Here is a 26823-nt window from a genome sequence, read left to right as displayed (position 1 = left end):
TATGTATATTTTATTTTGAAATTCGAAGCATAATTTGTATGGTACAAAAATATTTTTCTTTATTTATTTTTTTGTGGTTTCCTATGCGAATCTTTTTCAAACGATCTAAAAATACTTTTTAAATATTGAATATTATCTTATATTCTAGGCCAATTCACTTTATACATATATTTTTCTGAATATTATTATATTAAATATTCAATTACACTTAATATTAGATATATTTCTTGTTTCTACGTTTATATACAATACAATTTAGACTTTTAAGAAATAAATACATACAAAGTATTTCTATTGGTAAATGTACATGTATTGGTGAAGTTTTGCCTAAAAAACTCTGCACACTCCACTGTGCTTTGAGCTTGCAAAGCTTCAGCGTACGTGTGCAGCGTGTGTGAGCTAAAGCTTCGACAAAAGTCAACTTAAAAAGTTGAATTAACAAATAATTTGAGTAAACTTGGTTAAAGTGAATAATAGGCATTCTATGTAGAATCAAATGAAGACTCAAAACCTTAGCTTATACTACGTATACTTAGAGCTAATATGCATCGGTTTATAATATATATAATATATAAAATTATATAACACTGTTTTACTGCAAATATACCTCCTGCACAACATCATGATGCTGTTGCTGCTCTGGATCGTGATCCTGCAGATCCTCTTGCAGCTCTAGTTGATGATGATGCAGATGATGTTGTTGCTGTTGCTGTTGCTGATGGTGATGATGATGTTGTTGATGCTGATGCTGCTGCTGATGATCCTCGATAACAACACCCTCGCTGCCATCGTATTCGATTAACTGATCATCTGCATCGGATTGCTGATGATGATCAATGATAATGTGTTCTTGTTCCACCAGATGATGTTCATGTTGATATTCGTGCTGTTGTTGCTGCTGCCAACGCAATGGTGGCGGTGTTGTTGGTGTCGCAATATGTTGCACTGTCTCATGCATTGGTGTTGTGCTCGTTGATCCGCTTGATGTCGCTGTGTTCGTCGTCTGATAAACTGTCTGTTGTTGATTCCTAACAATATGACCGGCGGCTGTGACATTTGTGACGCTGGCACGTTGATTTGTGCGCGTCAGTGTGACTGTCACCTCAGAGCCGAGGCCAGCAAAGGAGACTGTTGGTGTTGTGATGGCATCGCCTGTTGCAGCAACACTTGTTGTTGCTGCTGCTGCTGTGCCCGCTCCTACTGCTGTTCCTGCTGCTGATGTTGTTGTAGCTGCTGCTGCTGTTGCTGCTGCTGTCGCCGTGGCTCTGGCCTGGAGTATCTTGCGTGTGGGCAACTGTGTTGATGTGCTGACTGTGGAAGTTGTCGATGTTGTTCCTGCTGTTCCCGATTGTGGCACATAGTTAATGAGCAACACTCTCTCCCCGCTGGTTGTTTGCGCCGCATGTCCGCGCAACACACGTCGCTGCAGGGTTCCACCAGTTGCAGTTGCAGTTGTTGTTGCTGCTGCCGCTGCTGTCGTCTGAGTATTGCTGCTGTTCACTGTTGCTGTTGCTGCCGCGCTGTTGCCGCCGCTGCTGCTGCTGCTGCTGTTATTGTTGTTGCATTTACTATGCTGCTGCTGCTGCTGCTGCTGATGCTGTTGTTGCTGTTGCGCTGGCTGCCCACCGCCCCCGGATCCTCCTCCACCTCCTCCAGGGCCGCTGGTCATATCGTTGGCTCATCATTACGTATTATTACCGCCTTTCAAAATGAAAACCTTCTTTACCAAAATGTTCTTATTGTTGCCCTGTTCACATTGTGATTGTTATGCAATGATTTGGTTGTTTGGTTGTTTGATTGATTGATTGATGCATGATTAACACATTTTATTTCATATCATTTTTTTTTTATGGTTAGACAACGAGGCAGCGATAAGAGAGAGAAGAAGACAAGATAAAAACGATTCGTTAATGATTTGATTATGGGTTCCATGTGAGTTCTGTGTTAGGACAATGCAAGGATGCCATGAAATAGTTCCAAGGAATTAATTAAAAAAAAAAAAATGTTCAACATAATTGCGTATTATTTTATGTTGGAGAAAAGTATCTAATTTTTAAATAAACAAAAAAAAAGATTAAAAACATATTTGTTATTTTGGGTTTAACTTTTAGCAACACAAAATAAAATTTAGACTAAAAATTAGTTTACTCTTAAGAAACGTGTAAGAATTTTATAGAAACATATCCGAGTTCTAGTTTTTTAAATGGAATATATTTCATGGTGACCATTGTGAGTATATGTGCGTTTGTGTGTGTGTGTCTGTGTGTGTGTATTAGATTTTCAGGTTGATGCGTTAAGTGCCGTAAGTCACAAGGTTTAGTTAAAAAAGTTGGAAATGATGGGAAAGTTTGGGAATCTAAGTAAAATCAAAAATAAATACATAACAATATATTAAGTTAGTTGGCATTAATACAGTTAATAAAAAAACATATGTTACAACTATAAAAATATATACATAAAAATCATATAAATGAAAAAAAAAGCCAACACCGAATATTCAACAGAAAATACTTTCAAATACATTTTTTTTTTCAAAACATTTTTTGGTTTATTCATTCATTTTTTCAGATTAAATAAAATTAAATTTTATTTAAGTAATAAGAGTTAAGGTAATTGGTAAGGTAAAGCAGGTCAAATATTTGCACCAATCAAAGACAACAAATGATAGATCAAATAAATGGAAACATATAATTTCTTTCAGGGCAAATATGTGACCTACTCGAAAACCGACGACTTAATTAAAAATTTGCAACTATTAAAATTAAGAAATAATTATATAAATATATAGATTTCCTTTTTTTTTGTGTTTGTAAATAAATTTAGAGCTGTTGTTGGGGGTGCTACAAAATGGGTTCTTCGTAGCGCCAAAGACATTATGGTCAAGATTACAAAAAGAATAAAGAAAACTAAAGCTTATTGATATCTGTGGCTTGGTTATACTCGTAGCAAGAGTTAAGGCAGAAATGGGGATTATCTAGAGTGACATGAATATAGAGGAGTCACACGAAAATAAAAAACATTAAAAATCAATTATATAGTGAATTCATAAAAATGAATTATTAACTATTACGGAAAACAAGTTCTGCTCTCAACTTTTTGAGCAATCAACGGATCTGCATATTAAGTTTTGACTAGGATTATCTAGCCTAGCCTGATTTTAATTAAAACTACATACACATAACAAAGTTATGAAATGGGCGTAAACGTTGGGACGTTGGGGCTTTGGGGGGGGGTGTGTCAAACTACAGCACATTACAATTACATAGTCCAATAACCATATAGCGCATACTTAAAATAAAACTATAGAAAAACAAATTAAACATAGCGAAATCAACATTTCAATTTTTAAGAATTGTACAACAAAATTGATAATAAAAACTAAAAGATACTTGCGAAATGCAGAGCAAGCTACTAAATTGTCCTAATGACACTTGTCTAGAGGCGTACAGAAACATTGGATTAATCTAAATTAAAAACAGCCAAAGCTTTTGTTGTAAATAACTCAATTCAACTGTAAATGTTAAATATAAGTTTTGTTTTTTTCTTTAGACAAGTATCATTGGGCTTAAACTGGGGTCAAATATAGACATTAGTTGTCTTTAGTTATTTAAGCACAGTTGGCTGCCTAGTTTGCTCTGCATGGCCAAGTTTTGATAGTGTAATAATTAGGACTGCACGCATTCCGGGAGAGTTAAAGCGTATATTGGATAACCAAGTCAAGGATTAGGTATAGAACTGTGATTCTATGCGTTCGTCCGATACGTCAAAGTGTTGCGTGCTCAGAGCGTTTGTTGTGGTTGTGTTTGTTGTTGTTGTTGCTGCTGCTGCTGCTGTTGTTGCTGTTGTTGTTGCTGCTGCTGTTGTTGTTGTTGTTGAAAATCAGTCATATTCACCTGATTCAAATTGCCAATTATCTGATGACCCTGCAACGTTTGCACCTGGGCAATCGATAAAGGCGCCCCACTCTCACTGCCATCGGATTGTGTCACCAATTGTTGTTGCTGCTGCTGTTGCTGTTGATTCGCTGCCTGTTGCTGGGCAGCTGCTTGGGCGCTTGTTGTTGGCGTTGTCATGTTGCCCGACGAATCGATGATCTGATGATGCTGCAGTGTTTGCGGTTGTTGTTGCACTTGCACCTGTTGCACCTGCTGCTGTTGCACTTGACCCCCACCTGTGGTTGTTACTGTCATTGTTTGTGCCTGTTGTTGTTGCTGCTGCTGCTGTTGTTGTTGCTGCTGTTGCTGTTGTTGTTGCTGCTGTGCATCGGGATCTTTTTTCACTTGTACACCTTGCAACGGATGCAGAGATTGCACGGTTTGCACTTGGGGCACAACTCCACTGGAATTTAGTGCTCCACCTGCTCCCGTCTGGGATTGCCCAGATCCCGGTGTGCTGCTGCCAGGTTTCTTGCCGCTGGGTACTGTAAAGTATGCGAAAATCAATATAAGAATTGTAACCAATAGAAGGAGATTAACTGAAGGGGCAACAACTATAACTCGGGCGACACCAATTGGGAGCAGCTGAAGAAAACCTGATTAAATAAACAACGAGAGCAGAGAAGTAACAACAAATAGTTGTCAGTATGTGTGCGTGTGTGTATAATGTTTGTGTGTGCGTGCGTGTGTGTAGTGAGTGTGTGTGAAAGAGATTAATAATGAATTGCTTGATTAATGGATTAGAAATGTTTAGTGAAAATTTTAAAATCATATCCAAATCTCATTAAAATTAACGTCAATTCAAAAAGGTTAACTACAGTATTTTCTTGCACAAAAAAAAACAATATCAAAATAATTATACACAAAACGCACACAAAACAAGAGCCAATTAAAAGAGTTGTGGTGCGAAATATAATCATTAAAACAATGCAAATAAATAAGTTAACAACAACAAAATTGCCGCAGCATCATAAATTAATTACAAAAAATTTTGGTTATATAAAAATGATATACGTATATATTTATTAAACAATTTGTAATATATATATAATTATATATTATTTAAAGAGAAACTTAAACTCAATTTTGTTTTAAGCCACAAAGAAAGCTTATAATTAAAAATATTTGATAATCTTTTGTTTTTCTTTTTTGTTAATGTTCAACTGTTTGTATTTTTTACAACTTATAAATATGCGACATAATTGATTAAATATTTTTGTTGTTTAATTTAAAAATAGTTGGGAGTATTTAGCGTTTAAATGCAAGAAAATGCTGCATAAAATTATTAATAATTTTTTATCGTTTGTCTTGCTTTCACTTTGTTATTGTTAGATTAAAAAATTTAAAAGCGAAATTATGAAACTTACAACAAAAATTATACAAAATGAAAAAAACATTCATTTGTTGACGGATAATTATTTGTTATTTACAAACATTGTATGTGTATGTGTGTGTGTGAGCATGAGGTGTGTGTGAGTGTGAGTGTTTTAAGGTGGAATGATTTGGCGGGCGGCATTGGGCGGCAGGTGCGTTTCTATTGTGGCTGCTGCTGCTGCTGTTGTGGCAGAAACACTTGATCTCCCACAATGTGTATGACATTTTGCATGCCCTGTTGTTGCTGTTGTTGTTGCTGCTGTTGTTGTTGCTGCTGCTGCTGTTGCACAGCTGCACTGTTGCTGCCACCGCCGCCGCCCTCATGCTTGATACTGACGCCCATTAGATGCGTTTGACCTCCACCTGCTGCACTGAGTGTTGATGTTGTTAAGTGTTGTTGTTGTTGTTGCGTTGTTTGATGGTGTTGCGCTTGCTGTTGCTGTTGCAGTTGCTGCTGTGGCAGCACTGTGCTAGCCATAATAGTATTACTGTTGGCCGTCGGCGTGGCTATAACACGTGTTATGGGCGTGCCACTGCCACTTACTGGCGTCGCTGCTGTTCCCGCTCCCGCTGCTGAACCCGCAATGATGCTGGTGTCACCCTCCGCCGTTGTATTCAGCTCGGCGCTGGTGTCTAGTGTCGTATCATTACCGGACTTACTTTTCTTTTCCTTTTTGATGCCCGGCTTGGCAAAGTGCCGCAGCTCGAGATGGCGTCGCAGATTGCGCGATTGACGTATGACGGCATAGCAAATGGGGCAAGTAGCAGGTTGTTCCGATTGTGAGCGTGATCTTGGTTCTGCAGGCAACAATAAAAGACAAAATTCATTACAGTAATGACTTCAATGGGATTTAAAAAAGCACTACTCACTTTCTGTTCCAGGCGGATGTTTGGTACGTTTTGTTTTGGGCGTGGCACCACTGCCGCTGGCACTGGGCGTTACAGTTGTTCCCGATGCGGTCGTAATCTCGCCAGTTGCCGCATTCGCCGATGTCACCGGTATCATATTATTGGGGTCCATGGTCACAATTGTCTCAACCTTTTGGCCTTCGCTCTTGATGATTGGCGTGGATGATAGCATCTGCGTCTCTGCACCATTCTCGTCCAGCACCTGTTGTTGTTGCACCACTTGTTGTCCGGCTGCTGCGTGCGAGGATGTCGGTGTGCCCATTATCGTGTCCATTCCTTCAATTTTACTAATCTTCGGTGCCGTTGCTGCAGTATTACCATTTATTAATTTTATTCTTTTTAGTTTACCTAAGTTTTCTTTGCACTTACGTGACATTTTCTTGACTCTCGGTTTGCGTTTGCGTGCTGGCAAGAAACTTTGAATCACTGCCTGATCATGTTTGGATGCATCTGTTGTCACAATCGTTTGCTGGTGTCCGGCTGCATTTGTCTGTGTGGTGGCCTGTAGTATCTGTCCCTGGTGGTGTATATCCTCAACGACCTGGGCGTGCACTGTCTGCTGTGGTGCCGTTGCAATAGTCGCTATCAATTGGTCCTGATCATGGTGTTGTGGTATCATATGCTGCAATTGGATCGAGTGCGTTGTGTAATCATCTTTGGTCACGGTCTGCGGTGCCAGTCCTTGGATATTGAGGCACTGTGCCGCCTGCAACAGCGATGGCAGCTGCGCATGATCGACGCTCACTTCGCCCCGATAAACAAACTCCAACAGTGCCTCCAAATCGTTGGCGTTCACGCCCGCCAACATCACGACTGGATGCTTGCATGGCGTGTTCTGCAATAAACAATAAACAAAAGCAGCCAAATTATATAACAATTTACATAACATAGTGATAGTAATTTTAATAGTGTTTCGCTCAGTGGTAATGAAGATGTTTAATACTTATACACAATTTACTAATTGAAGTTATATTAAAATATCTTTTAAAACCAAGTAAATTAAGAGTATACATATGTATAGAATATTTCCAATTCATTGACCATTCAGTTAAATTTTGATTTCATAATCACTGAGTCCCTGATTTATGTATGCATTGTTTATCAATTGTAAATATACTTTTTAAGTAATTTCAATAAAATGTAAGCAATATTCCACATTGTTGATCCAGAATTAAGTTCAATTAATATTATCTTAAAAATACTCTATTCGTATATAAATTTGTTTGGCTATTACAAAATGTACAAGCAGAATATTACTAGAAGATTCTCGAATATTTTCCAGGGATTTCGTATGTCAAATAATCTATTAACATTATTAATTAAATTCACACATTTATCTTAAAAATGTACAAAGTGTAATCAAACCAGTTCAATTTCAGTACGCTTCTCTTTGTAAAACAGAAAGGATAAGATAGTTCAATTATCAGGAGCATACCTATTGTTGTCATGCAACTTCAGCGTTTCTTTCACACTTGTAAGTGCGGCTGGGTAACTAGTAATTTCTCTAGTTGAATACGAATATATTCGAGTCGTTTTATTTGGCGCTCCAAATAAATTTGCCGGCTGGCGGAGCGCGCGCTCAATCAGTGTAGCTGCTGCTGCGTCTGTCAGTTCAAAACAGAGACAAAAGAATTGGCCATCATATGAGACCAGCGAAACAAACGGATAAACACAGTCGACGACAAAACTTACACTCACACATACAGAGACATCTAGCACACGCACGCCCGCTCGCACACAGAGACAAACGCATACTCTCATCCAAACGAATAAACCGGCTTTGAGTTATGCGCGCTCTGCATTCTGCAGCAGGATTGGAGATGCTGACTACCGACAGAGCCCATGACCGCTGCGCTGCTCAACAAAGAGCACCCCGCTCACAGACAGTCATACTCGCACTCGCACTCGCACACTCGCACTCGCTCCCATGGACACAGAACATTTAATTAGCAGGCAAGTAGAAAAATATTCTGACAGAGGCGCGCTTAAAGTGAGAGCTGAGCGGCAGCTCACCCCTCTCTTAACCGCCTCCCACCATCACTGTGGGTTTTCTCTGCTGCCTGCCTGCGCCTCTCACCCAATCTCTTTAAATGTCATCCAGCGCTCCGTCGCACTCAAACCAGCAGCAAGGCCGCGTACCGCACGCTCTTTGAACTCTACACTCCCTTTTGCTTGCCTGTCTGTCTGTCTCTCTGTCTGTTTGCCTGCCTTCATGCTCACCAATGTCTGTCGTTGCCATTGCTGACGCTCATCGATTTTTTTTTCTTTCAGAGTGGTTGCTTTTCGCTGGTTGCATTTGGTGAGGGAGCGGGAGCAACAAAGAGCATTGTTTACGTGTTTAGCGTGTGTGTGTGAGTGTAACGAGATCAGTATACTCGCTCATACACTTATTATGGCTACAGCGATTGCGACTCTTGCAGAGTTCACACATAAAACCAATTTTTGACATTTCCCGCCGACGAAATCGACTCTGAGCGACGTTTTGAAAATTACGCTCTGTTTACTTTTTGAACGGGGAGCGTAAAGCCGATGCCAGTCAGATGCCAGCGTCAGGTGTTCTACGCTCTCCTCTACTCTCTGCTCTGTGCTCTGTTTTGGTCCGATTTGACATGTGGACAACAAACAACAGTGAATATCTGATTGGCGGTGATCAACGATAAATATTGCAATTTCAAATTAAAAAAATATTATCAACAATATTGAAATGAAACATATCACTCAAATAAGTACAGTAGTGCACATGAAAATGAAAATGTTCAATGTAGTAAAAAGAAATATAAAAAAAAAAAACAAATCGAAAGGCAAAGCACATACAGAAAATGTTATATGTATATACACTTGTATCTGCATAGTAAGTCGGTATGTACATCATATTGATATGAGTTCTGTACATTGAACAGTGGGACTTGTTTATGACAAACGCACACAATACATTAGAACTTATATATAACTTTTATATACACAAATATATTGAAATCCAACCGTAAATACATATGTGTATGTGATTTTATCTATACTGAAATTTGTATATTAAACTGGTCACTTTTATCAAAACTTTTGTTATTCTGCTCCCCTTTTTAGTATGCCCCATAGCCAATATCAACTGTACATTCACCGATACACACATTCGCACACATACATAAGCTAAAAGAGGTCGCGCTCGTGTGCACCCAACAACAGCTACAGCTACAGCAACAACAAGAGTAGCAAGTAAGAGGCAGTCAGGCAGCCCCGTCACTTGGGGCTCTCGTTTGCGCTCGCTCTAACACATTCGAACTAAAAGTTGGCGCAACTTGTGCTCCTCTCCCCCTCTACCACTTTACTTATATATGACACAGACCGTTGCGTTCATTCGCTCTTCCTCTCTTTCTCTCTCGCTTTTTAGCACTCATAAAAGCCTATAATTTTTTTTCTTCATTTTTATAACAAACAAGTTGATAAGCAATACGAGATGGGGTTACAACAGTGCCAGCGTCAGCGTCCAGAGTGCGCAACTCATTCAACTCAATTGTCAATTGGAAACTTACACAAAAATCTCTAGCTAACTAAAATGACAGAAAGTAGGAGAGCGTAATGTATCCAGCCCAGGAATAGAGCGAGAGTGCACACCTCTTTAACTCATACACACACACATAGAAATAGACACAGAGCACGCAATGCTCACATGCACATTGAGTTGGAGGGAGACGTGCACTCGGGAGTCAGAGCTGCTCCACAACACACACACACACACACACACATACATACACCTATTTGGCGACGTTGGTTTCTCTGTTTACAAACTGTACGCGAAGGCAGCACACATGCCATAAAATCAAATGCTGTGGTTGAGGTTATGTACATATTGTGGGGGAGGGAAGAGGAAGAGAAAAAAAGCTCTCGCCGCGTACTCACCTTTAGCAAATCCAACAGAAATGGAGAGGCGGCACATAGCACGATTTTGTGGGCCGGAAAACTGCGTCCACCGGCTGCCAGCGTACAATCGACGAGGTCGCCATGGCAGCGCAACAATTGTATGGCCGATACCAGAGATGTGCCATAATCGCCCCAGGTGAGCGAGTACAGCGAATTCATTGGCAACGACATTAGGGCTGTCGTGTCCAAATCCAACAGTTGTTCTCCAGCGTTGTAATTGTATTGATTGCTGTTTGTGGCCAACACGACGAGGCTGTTTCTCTTGCAACGTTACCAAAAAGAAATTTCTAATAAATGGCAGCCACAAATGCTGCTACTGTTCCCACTGTGACTCCACGTTCACGAGCTTTCACGACGACTGAATGGCGCGCGCTGCTTCTTATCGTTGGCCCCCCTGCAAAAAAAAAAAGAGTAAAGAGCATAAGCAGATGGCAGACAAATATCAGAGGCATACAACTCATGTGCTCTCGCTCTCTCGCGAGAAAAAGTTTCATTTCATGTATGTGTCTCTATGTGTGTATGTGTGTGTGTGTGTGAGCAGGCAGGGGGAGCACTGACATGCGCGCCCCTCACTCCAAAAAACAGTGGGCAACTTTGTGCTGTGAGCACGCGAGAGCGAGACAACAAGAGAGCAAGTTTTACAGCTCGTAGCTCGAATATGAAATGTGGGCCGTCCGCCCGCCCGCCCCCCACTCAGACCAATAGTCAGTCAGTCGAACGTATGGAAATGCATGACTTTAGACTTGGAAAAAACACACATTTAAGCAAACTGCCAACAAATAAAACTCTGTTCTTTTAATTTTCAATAAAAATAGCGCGCCAACACACACACACAGTGTCACACTCACAGATATAACAATATGCATATTTAGTTTGGGTTTTTCCATTATTTTTTCTTTTTCTTTTGTACAGTTTACGCCACGCATTTAGATTTTTTCCCTTTGCATTTGTTTTATAACTAGAATTTCATTCACTATTGTGTTGTTATTTTGTTTGTTTACACGCTGTCGCTCCCGGAGCGAACAATTTTATGCATGTTGAAATTATCTTCTCACCGGAGCGCAAAGAAAAATCTGCTGGCTGCTATTTTATACTCGGTTCAGTTTGCTTTGCTTTCCCTTCTTGGCTGCCGCTCACGGCTGCTCTTGGTTTTCTTTTTTACTGCTGCTGCTCTGCTGCTCTGCTCTGCTCGCCAACGTTGAATAACTCGAACTGAGCTCTGAGTATTCGATCGAATTACGTTCTGCCAGCGCGGCGCGACGGTCGCGTCGTATGACGAGTTTTAGTCTCTATACGGAGAAATTTCTGATCATGCGCACAGAACCACTTTTTGGTGGTAGTTTCATGTTTGCCTGTGTGTGTGCCTGTATGTGAACGTATCTGTGTGAGTGTGGGTGACACTGTTGCTGCGGTGAGCGCATGAGAGTGAGAGAGATGGCTGGCAGTGCGCGCTCTTGAAAGTACAGTTTACTTACAGCGTTACCAGGCACAAACAAACTTAAGTGAAACGCAAATGCAAGAGTATTTTTTTTGGTAGCAAAGGCAACAAGCATTTCTCAAAAATTAACCAAATTAAAAAAATAAAAGATACAAATCAAATTGTAAAATATGATTTTAAAAATTATTAAATAAATATTTTTAATTACAAAATCAAATATAAAGAGAGTCTACTTATATAAATGATCAATTTAGTTACTTTGCCAGCTAAAATCTTCCAATCAACAGATCCTGCTAAAAGCCGGTTCTCTCTTACAAATTCTTCACCCGCTCTTTGAGCAAGTTCAGGCAATCACCTGTTACTTTTGACATGCATCCCAGAGACAGCTCGACCCTATTTTTATGCAGATCAAGTCCCGCTTAAGAGCACAGACTGAAACAACGTGCTGTTTTGGATTCGCTGCAGCCGGGGAGAGTAATAACACCAGGGAGAGTTCTATCCATGGCGCGTCCAAATACTCTGAGAAGTAATAAACTAAGTGAGCGGCGTGTGAGTAGAGCCGAAAAAAAAAAAAACGCAAGATTACAATTTTCTCTGTTTTGATTTTGATGCTGGACACGAGAAATGTTCACGCTGCTTTAAAAGTCCAATCAGCATTAAAGCAGTGAGCGTATTTTGTGGCTGGCAATGCTGAGCGAATGTCATTTGGGTGGTGGGCCTGGGGTGGGGTGGTGGGGAAGCGACAATCTGACTAGAGTGAGCGAAGCGCACAGTAGACCGCAAAACACAAGAACTGAAACGAAATTAACATGTATGAAGTTGGCTGCAATCAAGTGACTTGGGAACCACGGTGCGATTGGCTGACTTGCTGAAATTCGAACGGCACGACATTGACTCCCTCTGTCCCCACCCCACTGTCACGATAGCAACCTTATTATCGCTCTTGTTCTTGTTTCTGTTTTGTCGAAGTCTATTTAAAAAAATTCAAATGCTTTGAAAAGCAGTTCACGAAACATGCTTAAAATTTGTTCAAAACGAATACGCAAACAGATACATATACATACATAAGTATTTAGATACATACACAGTAAGTTAAGAAAGTACTTTGACACAATATACAAATTTACATAGGTATTTAATTTTTTTTATTTGCAAAAATAGTTAAATTCGATTAATATTCTTTATATTTTTTTAACTTGTTCTAAAAAATACATAAAAAAAATATATTGGTATTTGGTCAAAACACTTTTCGGACCAACTGTATATGTATTTGTACATATGTGTATGTTTTATATGTTTGCTTGTTTACACATTTCAATTTGTTCAGTGATTTGGGGGCCAATCGAATTATAACCTCATTTTGCAGCCAATATTCACTAAATAAAATCGTTTTACGAAACTTTTCGCCGAGGCGGAACAAAACATCTCTACGTTTTGAAAGTCGTCGCAATAATAAACCCATTTTTACATACAAATTTTAACCTGTGACTGCTGCCGAGTGGCGACAGCAGTTTCCCTCTCCTGCTGCTGCTGCTGAGATACAAAACGGAGAGGTTTGACACTGTTGAGAGGAGAGAGGATAGTGCCGGTCGCGCGTACTCCAAGAAATTTCGAAAAGCGGACCATACACTGTCCAAGAGTTTCATTTATGTTATTTTGTTTTCCCCACAATAGCATTGTATGAATGTCTGTGTAAGTGCGCGCACTCACTCTCACATACACACACACACATACGCACGCATCACACACACATGTGTGCATCTAAATAAAGAGACGGGCAAGAGCCCAAAGTCATGCAATGCTCTGTGTTATTGTATCCAATTTCCACAATACGAAATCTTCTGAAATTGGAACAAATACAAGAGATCTGCGCTCTACGCTCTGCAGCGACAGAGACTGGACAGTGTGACCAACATGTTTAAATTGTATTGAAACCAAATGTAACCCTATGAAAAACAAAATTCAATTTTAAATAAAATAATTTTTAAAATGTTACATTTTTGTTTTAGGCTTATTATTTGCATAAAAATTGTATTTAAAGTTGAAACTAGAGCAAATCGGAATATAGAAATCTGATCACTAATCAGAACTTATGAGAATCAACCTATTGACCTGATAAAAAGTTAAGATTAGAACAATATTTGTTTAACAAACACATTAAACAAATTATGATGTATGACTTTACAGAAAAATATTGGTTTACTAAACAAAAAAAAAATCAAATAACAGATCTCAATCTGTTGATTCTCTTCTTACAATACAATACCAAACGTAATCTTTAAATAAAAGATCGATTCTTACCTGAAATTATTTGCACCATTTAACCGATTGATAAATGATATTGCTGCTATCAGTTTGCTTATAGGCAAAAACACAGTCCTTGTTAACGGTTACAGATAGACGCACTTTGCAAATCAACTCCAGAGGACGTATAGCAGGTGATTCTAGTATAATAACAATATGCGAGGCATGATATAGCAATGGATCTCCAGGATAAATCAGAAAGTCAGCGCCAAAAGCTTCGCCAGAAGTGACAAACTTTCCACGTCGCCACAAATCGAGAAAGACGCGATACTTGAGCGATTTGGTGTCATACACGGGTTCACTACAGAGTTTAGCGACTGCAATGTAACAAAAATTAGTTAATATAACTATAAAAGGTTAAATATCTTTAAGATTCCTACAGTGATTCATCATATGAGAGCAGGGCAACTCCACGAGGGCATTTTGACTTTCAAATACGAAATTATTGGCAATTTCTTCGAGCACATCCTCAGTTGTTAAAGCAGCGGCTGTTAAGTAGTAAAGTTGTAAGTGTTGAAACTCTAGATACCCTATAAATAAACACATACCCTCCTCGTTTTTTGCTTGCTTCAATAACTTGTTGCGTTTACCAACTAAGATTTTATCCACATGTCGTTCAGTTTCCCGCAGTTTTTCGGCCTTCAAGGCATCTGCCTGGGCCAATAAACTTGCCTTAAATTCCGTTTTATAAGCCTGCAACATTTCGGGTGATGGTGGGGCTTTTAAAGCTCGTGATTTGCTGACTAAAACCGCAATTCGTGCCTCAATAAGCCACTGCGTTTCCCATTTAGTCAATTCCACTGGCAGAGCTGAAATATTAACACGATTTATTATTATTTAGTGTACAATAATTATTTTGGTTATTTAAATATTACCGGCTTCACTGGAGCTCCAGCCTTTGCTGTTGGCCGTGCCCACTGGAGCACCCATTATTCTGTGTTTTGTGCGCAGCTCCATGTAGTCTACGTAAATTTAATTGATAATATTTTAATTAGCACAGTGATTCCTTTCTTACCATCTGCATTGAAAACATAGCCTGTCCCATTTAATAACGTTAAATAGATTGTCATTTTTTACAATTATATTTCAACCAAAAACAACAATAACACAATGAAACGGCGATGCCAGCCGGCCCAAAAATTTGGTCCCAGAAATAGATTTCCGATCTGGCAGGTCGTACCATTTCAGATCAACTGCCAAAATTAGTAGACTTTCTAAAAACAAACTTTTTTGAATTTTGCTTAATTTTTCAGCTCTAGTTTTCAAAATTTTTGTTTAACAATTTTCGTAGGTTGTTTAATACTTATTTTTAAAATTAAATTATAGAACTTCTTCACTTCAGCCTTAATTAAAATTATCACTATCATTTTATCTAATTTCGAATTTAAAATTTTTCCTATAAATTTAATTTTATTGCTAAATGAACAATAAATAAGTTCACATTTGACTAGTGCGCCGTTCACACTGGTGGTGGGAACAACGTCCGAGAATAAACTATCGCACTAACTAGTGCTGCCAATATTAGTGGAAAAGATAGCTGGTTGCAAATTGCAATTGGACTAAAATGGTACGACTTGCTAGATCGAAAATTTGGGACACTGCAAAATTTTAATTTAGTTGAGGTCAAATTTCAAAACGCATTAACTTTAAAATAAATTAATAATTTGATGAAAATATAAAACTGATTAGTAAATTTAATTCTGAAAAAATAAAAATGAAACTATCGAGAAAATTCTAACAACAATTTTAAAAAAAATTCTAGCTAAAAAAAAATTGGGAAATGGGTACAAAAAATTAAGAATAACCATTTTCGGAAATGTACTTATATTTTTAAGTACAAAAATCAAACCAGATCGGGAAATTTTGCAGGGTGGCAGCCTTTGCACCGGGTGGCAATCCTCCACATTAGTGCTGGCAAGTTTTTAGGGGTAACTGTTTCTGTCTGGAGAGCATCTAAATTTGTAATTGTGAGCAGTTTTGTACAGTTTTACTTAAAATATTATAAAAAAAACTTAGCTGAATATATATATTTAAATATATATTTCCAGATTTCCAGCTAATAGCAATATTGAAATCTTTCTAGCAAACGAACTCTGAAAATAGCCAGATCTAGCTTTAAAATAGCTAAGATGGCAACAGTGATAATTACTGCTCGTTGTTGTTATTTTGTTATTCGCGGAGAAGTTTATTAACTTTTCCCTCACATTCATAAAATATCGCGACTGTTGCAATAATTGGCAAATGCATTTACATAATAACTGACCAGTTGTAACGAAAATGTAACCAATTGTTTAACGAGAGCATGTAAATTTGCAAAGCGTATGGTAAAAAAAAGTAGCAAATGACGAAGACACCACCCACAAAACATACAATACAAATTCAAAACTAGCGTACTGTTTTCTCACTTAATCAGTTCCTATTAACCGCAATTGGGGTGTCGTTTAACTAAAGTTGCGTAAATTGCGCACTGATTGTGCGTTATTTGTGAAGTCGCCGCAATTAACTGAATATTACGTGCAGTGAGTATGAACAGAAGAGATATACATACAAGGGAGAGCGGGTAGAAAGTAACGATATTGCGTGTGTCCATGTGTGTTTTGCTGTGTGTGGCACTGGGCGCTTTTGCTAATGTTGTTTATTTATTTATTATCTCCCGCATTTTTCTGTTGTTTATTTCTCAAATATGCATTAGAATCGTTAATGTTCACACTTAGCCAAGCGATAAAGCGATATTATTTGTAATTTATAAATATAGCTCACTCTTTTGTATCTACAGTTGGTTAAGTGTTTAATTTGACTAAATAAAAAACTGGTACTTGTTCTTAGTACTAGTTAAAATAAAAAATAAACAAGATACATTCATAAAAAAAACGTTTACTTTTATTTTTCAAGTCATAACGTTTACTTGACAACTTGCCTTGAATCAGTGTTCAGCCAGTTTTGAATCTGTTTTCAGTCAGTATTGAGTCTGGTTTGAACTTGAGTTAATTTATATAGGTTAATAATATTAACAAACATATATTAACTTAATATATGTAAACTTTAATTTTAAGGTTAAAGACCAAGTTACTCTGGAAGCAAAATTAGCGTGGAATGAAAAACTCCATATAAAAAAAACAGCGAAAAATTGTGTACTGTTATTCGCTTAAAGTGTAACGAGGATCAATAACTTGAATCAATAGTATAGGTAGATGTACATATATAATTACTAACCAAATAAATGTGTTTCGAATTTTGTGATCGTTTATTTTCAGGTAAACATTTGAAATTATTTACAAAGGTGTTTGAGCTCATTAACGTGAATTACCTCATTTATTTACACTGTTTTATTTTGTCTGTTTTTTGTTTTAGCACATGCAAAAACCCCACCGACGATAGAACAAACGATTCGACAATAATAACAATTACAACAAACAGCAACAACGAGAAGAGGAACAAATTGCAAGCATTTGGCGCTGGGCCATGTAAATAGATTTCTATTTATTTCGCACGTTCCTATGTGCATATATATGTATATATTATACAACTATTGTTGCTTGCAGGTCATGCGGAGAGAATAGCGACAGCTGCCCCACAAAAGACGTTAATAACAACGTTCACGGCTGAGGGTAAACCAACAAGAACAACAAGAACAACGATTTTCACTGCCAGACTTGTTAAACCCCAATCTGTCCCGTCCCGTCCCGTCCCTCCTAGCAGCAGCAGTGAAACTGTCCAAGATGGGTGGGCAACCCACTTCTATTAGTCACTAAAACGTGGCGTAATAATGTGGATTGTGGATTGCGGAGACGACAGCCATCAGTTCAGCTAAGCGGCGATGTGGCGACGAATTGCACAACAAAGTCGAGCAACAATATTAATACTGGTAAACGAAAATGAATCAGAATTAATTACAAAAACTCACATAGAAGCTGAGATGATGTATAGTTATACTTAGGACATTATATTATAGACGATAGTTTCGTCATTAGTACTGCAGTTCAATTTGTAACAGTTTGCATAATGTGTCTATTATATAATTTACTGTTTACCAGCAGCAGAATCAATTGTTTAGTCCGGGTTTTCTACAATAATTATCATTTCTCCACTCTCTATATTTATGTTTTATATTGTTAATAGCGTAGTCTTTATAAATTGTTTTTTCTCAGATAAAAAACAATAATTAAATATCATTGTAAGTACTCATTTGCATTTGTTTTATGAGAATTATCACTTCTCAGCATTGACTATAATTAGGACATATATATAGACGATAGTTCAGTCATTAGTACTGAAATTCAATTTGTAACAGTTCTCATAGTGTTTATTGTATATAATTAACTGTTTCTATTGTTAAAAGTTCAGTCCGTATTTTTTCTTAAGTAATTATCATTGCTCAGCTCTCTAAAATTATGTATAATATTTTTAAATTAATAGGTAAATCACTTCTCAGCTTTGACTAACTATTTCTCAATCAACCAAACTACTACTTTTATTTTTAACTTATTGCACTGTTTTTTTTTAATTGCAGAACGTATCAAAGTCGCAGTTGTAATAAAATCAAAATTTGTTTCCTCATTATATCTAACAATATAGTTAAGTGGTAATGGAGAATATTGGTATGTTGTACCCTTATCGATTCAGTTGTTGTAATAGTAGACTAAAAAACCTTTTCTCTTTCAGTTTCATTGCAATCGAATTGATTGAAGACCAAGCAACGAGTCAGACAACAATATGTTTAAGATACGTCAAAGGAATTGCATGTTAATTGCCACGGTGCTCATACTTGCGCCCTGCATTGTGATATTGATGGTGTTGGGCCCAGAACTATCCACCGAACAGTCGCTGACACAACGCCTGGCCGAGTGTCATATGCGGCTGCAGTACCTGGAATCCATGTATCGTGCACGCCAGGAGGATGTCTCCCTGCTCTCACAGTACTTGGGTCAGCTGCAGTATAACAATGGCAGCAATGTGACCAATGTAAGTCCACCTCCACAGTCGGTAGCTAATTTCTTGGATGCACTGAGTCCAGAGGCACGTCAGTTGCTTCGCAATGCATCGCATGTGTCGAAAGCTGGCGGATCTGGAGCGGCACGTGGCTTTGTGCCTGTGCAGAATATACGTCTACCGAATGCCTATCATTTTCTGCCTCATCTGCTCGACGATGCGGGCTCCCTGCGTCCCGCGTATCTGCAGAGCAAAGGACGAAGCGATGTGAGTATTGTCCTGGGTATTCCAACAGTTCGACGCGAAAAGCAATCCTATTTGCTTGGCACACTGCACAATCTCATTGAGAACATGAACGAGGAGGAGCAAAATGAGACGCTCATCATTGTGTACATTGGCGAAACGGACTTGGATGCTGTGCAGCTGATAGCTAAGCAAATTGAGACGAGTTTTGAAATGCACGTGGAGAGCGGACTTATAGATATTATTGCGCCAGCGCCCAGTTATTATCCAAATTTTGAGCGACTGCGCATCACGCTTAACGATCCCTTGGAGCGTGTAAAATGGCGTAGCAAGCAAAATCTGGATTTTGCTTATCTTATGGCCTACGCCCATTCCAAGGGCACCTTCTACGTGCAGCTGGAGGATGATATATTGACCAAGCGACAGTTTATCACCACCATGAAGAAGTTTGCACTGATCAAGAGTGCTTTAACGAAGCCAGATCAGCCGGCCTGGTTTGTTTTGGACTTTTGTCAGCTTGGTTTCATTGGCAAAATGTTCAAGAGTGCTGAGCTACCCTATTTGATAACTTACTTTCAAATGTTCTACAATGATAAGCCCGTTGATTGGCTGCTCACGTACTTTATTGAATCGAAGGTCTGTCGAACAGATAAGGATCAGAAGCATTGCAATCTAGAGAAGGCCAAGTACTGGCAACATTTTCGCAAATCCCTGTTCCAGCACATTGGCACCAGCTCCTCGCTAAAGGGTAAAGTACAAAAGCTTAAGGACAAACAGTTTGGCAACAAAGTGCCCACATTCTTTGCACACACACACAATCCTCCGGCTACGGTTAAATCGAATATAGCGCCATATAAAAATTTCGTGCTTAAGCGCGCGTATCGCGGTGAATCCTATTTCTGGGGTCTCCTTCCACAGCCCGGTGATTTGGTGCAGTTCATCTTTGAGCAGCCAACGCTGCTGCGTCGCTATTTGTTTCGCAGCGGCAATTCGGAGCATCCGTCGGATCGTTTCTACAACACGACCGTGGAGCTGTTACCCGCCGATAGTCTGAGCGAGAATTCGTCCGTTTGGAGCACATACAATACCACAACGGATGGGTATCTTGTGGTGGGCGCTTTTGATAGCCTAGGCGTGGCTGAAGGCCTGCTCGATCCGAAGATTGGTGCCATCAAGGAGCTGCGTTTGCACGTGCACAGCGATAGTGAGAACTGGGCGCTGATTAGCGAGATTGAGCTGCAGGAATTGGGAAATAATGCCAGCAATTCTGAAGCAAATGCGGCTAAGCCACGTTTCGAGGCAGGCAGCTGATTGTTGCATCGCCATCGGCAGCTGAATGATAATTAAACTGAAGATTAACACTCAAATATTGATGTAATTCTATTCCCCATATTCTATGTGTTTTGTAAAATCTCTAATTGTGTATTCGTGTGTGCCTGTGTGGATGTATAACTGTGTGTATATTTTTTGAGCGCTACTTTTAATGCCTACCATCTAAATGTGTATATAATTAACCCCCCAGGTATATATTTATAATGATTAACTGTATAATGAATAATTGTAATGCAAAAAGGTTTACACGTGTACCAGATATTACGTACATTTTATACATTCATTTGTAAAACATCAAAATTAAGACACATTTTTTTTTTTGTTTCTTAGAATTATGTTACGTGTAAACTATACTAAACTGCAAAGCAGCGTTTACACGTCACAGCTATTTTGAGAAATATGGTAATAATGTTTTTAAGCAACGCCATGAAATTAAAGTTTTTGAAATTAAAGTAAATAATTCAATGCTAATATCTGTCACGTGTGAATCGAAGCTCTAACTGGTAACTGTTTAATGTCATCTTTATAGTCATCATGACATCGTGAACGCATAAAACTTGAACACGATTCCTCATTGTATTCCCGCATATACCAAGTGCCCCCTTTCCATATATACATTTTATACATCAATCTATGTAACTGAAAGCGTTTTGTTATCAAATCTGTATACACTAATTATGTTGTTATCAATTTCTCGTTATTTTCTATGCATTTCTTAGTAATAACTTTAAGTGTTATCTTTATTGATTGGCCACTATTTTGAATCCAAACATTCCAATTGTTTCCTGTTGCTGAACTTTAGATGTTTAATGAAAACATGTACGAGTATTCATACGAATCTCATTAATATTTCTGTTATATTCATTTGTTTCTATTCTTATTGTTTACTTTTAAATTTTATTTGAGCTACAGTTACATATCAATCGCAGCTAATACAAGTAAACTCAAGCCATAAAAATCGAATTAGTACGTAATAAATAATATTAATAAAATATTCAACCTATTCATACTTGTATTCATCGTAAGGGACATTTTTAGCATTGTTGCTTTTTACTGTGATTTGTTAATAATTTATGCATAAACCATGAAATAATACAAAACAACTAATACATTATAATAATGTGCGTTTTTAATAAATAATAACGAAAATTGCTGATTAGAAAACTAAATTTAAAAAAAAAACAAAGTTTTTTACACAATAAAAGAATTGTAATTAAATTGATTAACAATTGGATTTGCCAAATTTATTATAGCGAATAAAAGAGATTGATATATGTTTACACTTTGTTCCTCTTAAGCAAACGATATTCTTAATTAAAATGGCATATTCTTAAATAAGTTCAAGAACTATTTAAAAAAACTATAATGCCAATTAAACGCCAACTCAAATGTGCTGCTAAATGTATTAACGAACAAATTTTGTAGACTGCTTTGGTATAATATTTATGAAAACTGATGTCACGTTAATAGTTGTTTGCTTAATTTTGAATAAGTATGTATGTATACTTACATTATAGAAAATATATATATAAATATTTTTTTTATAAATAATGTCCAATTTACGTACTTCTAAAGCCACAATAATTTTGCACAGCTCATTTACAAATGGATTGAAGTCATTTCTTGTTTTAAATTCAATTTTAAAATTGACAAACAAATGATATGAAATAAAATATAAATAAAACTGTATGTATAAAACGTATTTTTCGCATATACAAACACAAAATTAGCAAAAAAAAAAAAAAAAAAAAAAAACATTAATTGATTGTTTTGTTTGTTCTTAAGCCAAATTCATTTAAGCTAATTCAAGAAGAGAATACCAACTGCACGCTTGTAAAAAAATTATTAAACTTGCGTGGAAACATTGTGTATAAGCTTAAATAATAAATAAATCATTAAAACAACAGTAAAAAAATTTTAAATAAACTTGCAGTATTGTTCATTATTTAATTTAATATGCCTATGCCAGCAGTGTGAATTTATTTATGTGAAATAGTCCCAATGGTACTTTAAATCGGTTAGCTAAAAAGTCTAGAACAAATTTAAATCTTATCAATGGAAATAATGAAATATGCTAAAGTATTCAAGAATCTGATTGAGGAACAAATATTAAGCAAAAAGCAAACCTCATCTAATCTAGAGCTAAATATGTACAATAAATTTATAAGGGGATTACATAGTAAATACTGAAAATTCTATGAGTGTTTGGATACTCAAAGCTCTCACCAAACCACAATGTTTGTTTGTAAGGGCATCTTTGTTTCACAAATAAAGAAACACTTATAAAAGCACTTGTTGTCATTCATGTTGAAGGTTTCACCACCATAAGGTATCACCAACTGGACGCAGTGCTCATTGCCTCCAATGTTATTGGGTTCAACCTTGCCCCACCTTTCAAAATTGATAGGATATCCAGTAGTTATTGAAGAAAACTTTTCTTCCACGGCAAGATTATTTAAATCAATCCAATAGCATTTTCTTTTTATATTATTGTTATCTAATTCGTTTGTCACTGCATCCAATTCCTCGTCGTTTTGAAAGTTCACCAAATCTCCTCCTAGTCTACGACATTTATGCAGGGCTTCAAACCAATTTAGTGGCGTTTCTTTCTCAATGTAATAATATTTACTGCGGATTTTTTTAAATGGTTGTGTCTCCGCATAAAAATCCTTTGAAATTCCATATGCCTGACTGATCTCCAACTTAGTAAATGGCTCTAAATAACATAATTTTAGTTAAAATTAGTTTAAGATTTTCTTTAGAATTACCTTCTGTATTGGAAAACAATAAAGAGCCTTGAATCACAGTTAGATAAAAGGAACAATACGTATACAACAAAACTATCAATTTTTTTATTGAATTCATCTTAAATAAATTAAATACAACAGTGCAACAGGATGGAGTGCAAAAATAAATAATGAGTTTCTTCTGGAACTACACACTTTTATATACAATATCAGGGTTGACAAGTTTTTTGGTGCAAGGAATTAATCTTTTATACATTTTTTGTCTCATCTTTTTGAATTTAATTAAGTATATTTTTTATAAAATTATACTATATCAATATAAGTGAGGGACACTTAATTGCTGTCTATATGGATAATTTACTTTAAACCGTTTGAACTTTTCAGTTTAAAATTTAAAATTTTGTTGGTATCTAAATATTTGATTTCTAAATATAAATTTTTGTTACAACATATCTTTACATTGACGTTAAATAATTATTTAATTTAGATATTCACAACCCTATACCAAATACCTAAATTATATAGAAAAATGACTCAAAGTGTAAAACAATCTCAATTTTGAGTCACATTAAATGCGTGCAGTATTTATTACTGCAATAAAATTTGCGGTTTTCTGCGACCTCTCTAACTGTTACAAAATTCAAATTGCAAATTCAAACTGCTTGGTTAGATTATCATGTTTTTTTTATTAATTAATGCATGATTTTTACCTTTAATTTACCAAGTAACAATCGATATTTGGTTCGCAAATAGATATTCTTTATTACACGCGTAATCGTTAATGACATAACCATTACTATTGTACAATAGATGAACACAATGTTCCGCGTTCTTTAAATTATTGGGCTCCCCAGTTTTCATAGCGGATATGTGTCCTTCAGTTTACCGGTAGTTAATGAACGAAATTTAGATTCTTCTACAATATCTGTTAAATCCAACCAATAGCGTTTAGACTTGTTCAAGTACATATCAAAGGCTTGTAGGTTCTCATTACTCTGCACATTTGCCAGATTGACGCCCATTTCTCGACACTTCATAGCAGCGGCAAACCAATTTATGGGATATTGCTTCTCGATCATATAATACTTTGATCCTTTGATTTTTGTAAATAGTTCTGCACTCTCATTAAAGTCATTTGAAACACCAGAAATGTGGCTTATGTGCGTATGGTCGCCTTTAAAAAACACTTGATCATAAATAAGCTAATTTAATTAAATATTGTTTTTAAATTCTACTTTCCCATAGCTCTGAGTATGCGGTTTGAAATAGCAAGTAAAATAGCAACTTTATCATATTAATCATCATTGTTATTCCTTAGATCTTAACACTTTGAGAATAAATACAAGAAAAGCTACTAGTCCAGCACTACCATTGGCTTTTGTTCTCTATGATTGCCTTTGTTTACTGTTAAATACGTTATAAATAAATGGTTTAGATTAAATTATTATTATTTTCATTAATAATAAACTTAAGCAGATTAACACTTAACCAAATTCTACCATTCTACCGTTTTGGACCATTTTCAAAATTAAAACATAATTTGAACTCCTTATTTAAATGTAGCTGCGGTTGTAACAGTTTCTCATTTTATTCAATATCGATTTGATATGGTATTTCAATGTAGTTCACAAGAACACTAAGGAAATAATCAATCTATCGTATTTAACGATATATTTCCCATCAAAATCATTCAGTTAAAATTTACATTTTAATAACTGTATTTATTACCTATAAACAACCAGTTATAATACAGCGTGCAATGGTAAGGTCTCGACTGGAATCGATTTCCAAGCCATCCTCTGCTGCGATTTCAACAATAGAACACCTAGATAATTAAATACTTAATTAGTTGTTCGTACAATGTTTGTTCTACTCACATTTCATTTTGAAATATTCCTTTCATGGCCAACTTTCTTTTTGAGAAATAAAACATTCCTGCTTCTACCAAATCTCCCTCCCAGTCTTGCCGTCTAGGCCTGGCTTTTGAATTGAAATTAACGGGTAATACTTTTCCATTTACCATTTTCCATCGCAAATAATGAGATCTAACAATAATGTAAAAAAAGGTAAATTTTGGAATATTTATTATAAATCTTAAACTTACCTTTTCACAGCAAAGACACAATCATGCGAGTTAAATTTGATTACCGCTTCGCTAATGTATTTTTCTCTTAAAAAAACCGAAGTGCATTGAAATAAAGCAAAATTGTGTATTGTCTTGTGGACTTCCAGAAATTCCTGAACGGCCTCAATCGATGAGGATTCATCCATAGCATATTTCGCAGGTCGACTATGCACAAGAGCACCATCTGAAAAAATTAACAAACAAATGAAAACAATACTTTAGATCGGTCGACTTCGACCACATCGGTCTATCTATATGTTTACATATCTTCCAAACTATTACTTGTTTTTACACACATTTGGTAGCTTCAAGTGCAATTTTTTCGTCATCTGTAGAGACCCAGATATGTTCAAAGCAAGTAGAATTTCTGATTGTCAGTATAGTACGTGATAAGAGAGACAATCCATCAATTTTAGCTAAATTCTTATATTTAATTCCCTTGCTACCACTACGAGCGAGAATCAAAGCGTGTATATCATTGGTAGAGCTTTAAAAGAAGAAAAATAGTTTTTATTGTTATAAAATGGTTTCAATTTTATTTTAAGTTATTATTTATATTTACCAAGCGGTCTTTGCTTCTATATTAGCTGAGCTCTGAAATATTAATATTATCAACCAAAACTTTAAAATACAGCACATGATATTACGAGTGTCTAGCATTTGATTAAACAAATTTTTAATATCCATACGGGTTCGCAACTGAAAAGTGAATAAATCCAAGCACATATCTAAATAAGAGCATAGACTCGGATGCGTAATAAGTTCACAATAAGAGTACTCGCATTAAATTGACAATGACTATATGACAATAGAATCATGTCCATTCTAATTCAATTTACAAAATATACTCTGAGACCGTTGAAATTGGAGCATTTATTTTATTCATTATGTCTTATATCTCGAGTAACGTAAAATATTAAAATTGTTAAACCATTGATTTTAGAGAATGATAAGTAGCTGATATTGTGCATTTATTGTGCAAGGACTGTAAATAATAATTTTTTTTTTTAGAAAAAATCGTTTACTTATATTAGCTTTACAAGATCTTGAAACATATATTTTCCTTTAAAGGCAGTCTGTGAATTTTCAACATGATTAACAAAATTACGACTTCTATAAATTTTGTTGGAAAAATATGTATTAAATTTAAGTTGTACTTCAAAAATTAAAAAATATTCTGTTTTGGAGAAAAAAAACAAAAAATAAAACTCATAAAACAATGATTATTCCAAAAGTTTTATTTTTTGCTCACCTGTTGCTTAGACTTTTTATAGGAAAAATGTTCTTACTCCAAAAGCTAATGCTAATCTTATCTATTAATAATCATTATTTTCTGAGTTTTATTTTAATGGTAAGAAGGAAATAATTAAAGTTTTTCTACATGCAAAGTATAAATCAAAATTCATCATTATTTGTGAGTAAATAAGAAATAAAATTAATCACTGTATTTTATTTGAATAACAAAACTTATATTGATTAAAGTCCCTCTTATTTCAAGCGCTAAGTACAGGGTACTTCAAAGTCACTTACACACAACTGAGCGGCTGGTCAGCTAAATTTCCCATACACAAC

At 36.4% G+C, this 26823-nt stretch overlaps 5 protein-coding genes across 8 annotated transcripts; 1 reads left to right on the top strand and 4 right to left on the bottom strand.

The window, feature by feature from the left end:
• Window positions 1–205: 205 nt before the first annotated feature.
• Window positions 206–1974, bottom strand: LOC117786315 (mucin-5AC). Its single transcript, XM_034624502.1, has 2 exons — window positions 1599–1974; window positions 206–1568 (listed from the first exon to the last, which is right to left on the bottom strand). Exons 1-2 carry the CDS (start codon window positions 1667–1669, stop codon window positions 593–595), a joined length of 1047 nt encoding a protein of 348 aa, XP_034480393.1. The 5' UTR covers window positions 1670–1974; the 3' UTR covers window positions 206–592.
• An 820-nt stretch (window positions 1975–2794) lies between these two features.
• Window positions 2795–10341, bottom strand: LOC117786306 (transcription factor GAGA). 2 transcript variants are annotated; one of them, XM_034624493.1, is made up of 5 exons: window positions 10113–10341; window positions 6588–7053; window positions 6180–6527; window positions 5970–6107; window positions 2795–4420 (listed from the first exon to the last, which is right to left on the bottom strand). In XM_034624493.1, the coding sequence occupies exons 1-5, from the start codon at window positions 10302–10304 to the stop codon at window positions 3780–3782; spliced, it is 1785 nt and encodes a 594-aa protein (XP_034480384.1). In that variant the 5' UTR covers window positions 10305–10341; the 3' UTR covers window positions 2795–3779. The 2 variants fall into 2 exon arrangements, with proteins under 2 accessions (XP_034480384.1, XP_034480385.1); XM_034624494.1 differs by having other exon boundaries at window positions 6180–6524.
• A 57-nt stretch (window positions 10342–10398) lies between these two features.
• LOC117786310 (tRNA-splicing endonuclease subunit Sen34) lies at window positions 10399–15003 on the bottom strand. Of its 2 annotated transcripts, none has more exons than XM_034624498.1 (6): window positions 14891–15003; window positions 14751–14837; window positions 14424–14684; window positions 14256–14363; window positions 13873–14192; window positions 10399–10526 (listed from the first exon to the last, which is right to left on the bottom strand). In XM_034624498.1, exons 1-5 carry the CDS (start codon window positions 14943–14945, stop codon window positions 13879–13881), a joined length of 825 nt encoding a protein of 274 aa, XP_034480389.1. In that variant the 5' UTR covers window positions 14946–15003; the 3' UTR covers window positions 10399–10526; window positions 13873–13878. The 2 variants fall into 2 exon arrangements, with proteins under 2 accessions (XP_034480389.1, XP_034480388.1); XM_034624497.1 differs by lacking the exon at window positions 10399–10526 and adding an exon at window positions 11728–12364.
• A 968-nt stretch (window positions 15004–15971) lies between these two features.
• Window positions 15972–21673, top strand: LOC117786307 (alpha-1,3-mannosyl-glycoprotein 4-beta-N-acetylglucosaminyltransferase B). The gene is made up of 5 exons (XM_034624495.1): window positions 15972–16394; window positions 17227–17339; window positions 17418–17740; window positions 18386–18473; window positions 18538–21673. The coding sequence occupies exon 5, from the start codon at window positions 18589–18591 to the stop codon at window positions 20356–20358; it is 1770 nt and encodes a 589-aa protein (XP_034480386.1). The 5' UTR covers window positions 15972–16394; window positions 17227–17339; window positions 17418–17740; window positions 18386–18473; window positions 18538–18588; the 3' UTR covers window positions 20359–21673.
• A 3017-nt stretch (window positions 21674–24690) lies between these two features.
• On the bottom strand, window positions 24691–25911 carry LOC117787869 (N-acylneuraminate cytidylyltransferase A). Of its 2 annotated transcripts, XM_034626490.1 has the most exons (5): window positions 25814–25911; window positions 25548–25738; window positions 25231–25435; window positions 25004–25171; window positions 24691–24951 (listed from the first exon to the last, which is right to left on the bottom strand). In XM_034626490.1, exons 1-5 carry the CDS (start codon window positions 25909–25911, stop codon window positions 24855–24857), a joined length of 759 nt encoding a protein of 252 aa, XP_034482381.1. In that variant the 3' UTR covers window positions 24691–24854. The 2 variants fall into 2 exon arrangements, with proteins under 2 accessions (XP_034482381.1, XP_034482383.1); XM_034626492.1 differs by lacking the exon at window positions 25814–25911 and having other exon boundaries at window positions 25534–25586.
• Between the last annotated feature and the right edge of the window lie 912 nt (window positions 25912–26823).

The sequence above is a fragment of the Drosophila innubila genome, assembly GCF_004354385.1.
Source record: "Drosophila innubila isolate TH190305 chromosome 3L unlocalized genomic scaffold, UK_Dinn_1.0 0_D_3L, whole genome shotgun sequence".
Classification (NCBI taxonomy): domain Eukaryota; kingdom Metazoa; phylum Arthropoda; class Insecta; order Diptera; family Drosophilidae; genus Drosophila; species Drosophila innubila.
This window is presented reverse-complemented; position numbering and strand designations above follow the sequence as displayed.

Bases quoted from the DNA above. Each gene is read 5' to 3' on its own strand.
- LOC117786315 (XM_034624502.1), bottom strand. From the start codon at position 1,669: ATGACCAGCGGCCCTGGAGGAGGTGGAGGAGGATCCGGGGGCGGTGGG. The intron at 1,569-1,598 runs GCATCAGCAGCA...GCAGCAGCATAG, and splicing joins CCAGCGCAACAGCAACAACA to TAAATGCAACAACAATAACA.
- LOC117786306 (XM_034624493.1), bottom strand. From the start codon at position 10,304: ATGTCGTTGCCAATGAATTCGCTGTACTCGCTCACCTGGGGCGATTAT. The intron at 7,054-10,112 runs GTGAGTACGCGG...TGTTTATTGCAG, and splicing joins TTCTGTTGGATTTGCTAAAG to AACACGCCATGCAAGCATCC. The intron at 6,108-6,179 runs GTGAGTAGTGCT...TGTTGCCTGCAG, and splicing joins ACATCCGCCTGGAACAGAAA to AACCAAGATCACGCTCACAA.
- LOC117786310 (XM_034624498.1), bottom strand. From the start codon at position 14,945: ATGACAATCTATTTAACGTTATTAAATGGGACAGGCTATGTTTTCAAT. The intron at 14,364-14,423 runs GTATGTGTTTAT...ACTACTTAACAG, and splicing joins GCAAGCAAAAAACGAGGAGG to CCGCTGCTTTAACAACTGAG. The intron at 14,193-14,255 runs GTAGGAATCTTA...GTTACATTGCAG, and splicing joins CTCTCATATGATGAATCACT to TCGCTAAACTCTGTAGTGAA.
- LOC117786307 (XM_034624495.1), top strand. From the start codon at position 18,589: ATGTTTAAGATACGTCAAAGGAATTGCATGTTAATTGCCACGGTGCTC.
- LOC117787869 (XM_034626490.1), bottom strand. From the start codon at position 25,911: ATGCTAGACACTCGTAATATCATGTGCTGTATTTTAAAGTTTTGGTTG. The intron at 25,739-25,813 runs GTAAATATAAAT...CTTCTTTTAAAG, and splicing joins ATAGAAGCAAAGACCGCTTG to CTCTACCAATGATATACACG. The intron at 25,172-25,230 runs GTAAGTTTAAGA...CATTATTGTTAG, and splicing joins TGTGTCTTTGCTGTGAAAAG to ATCTCATTATTTGCGATGGA.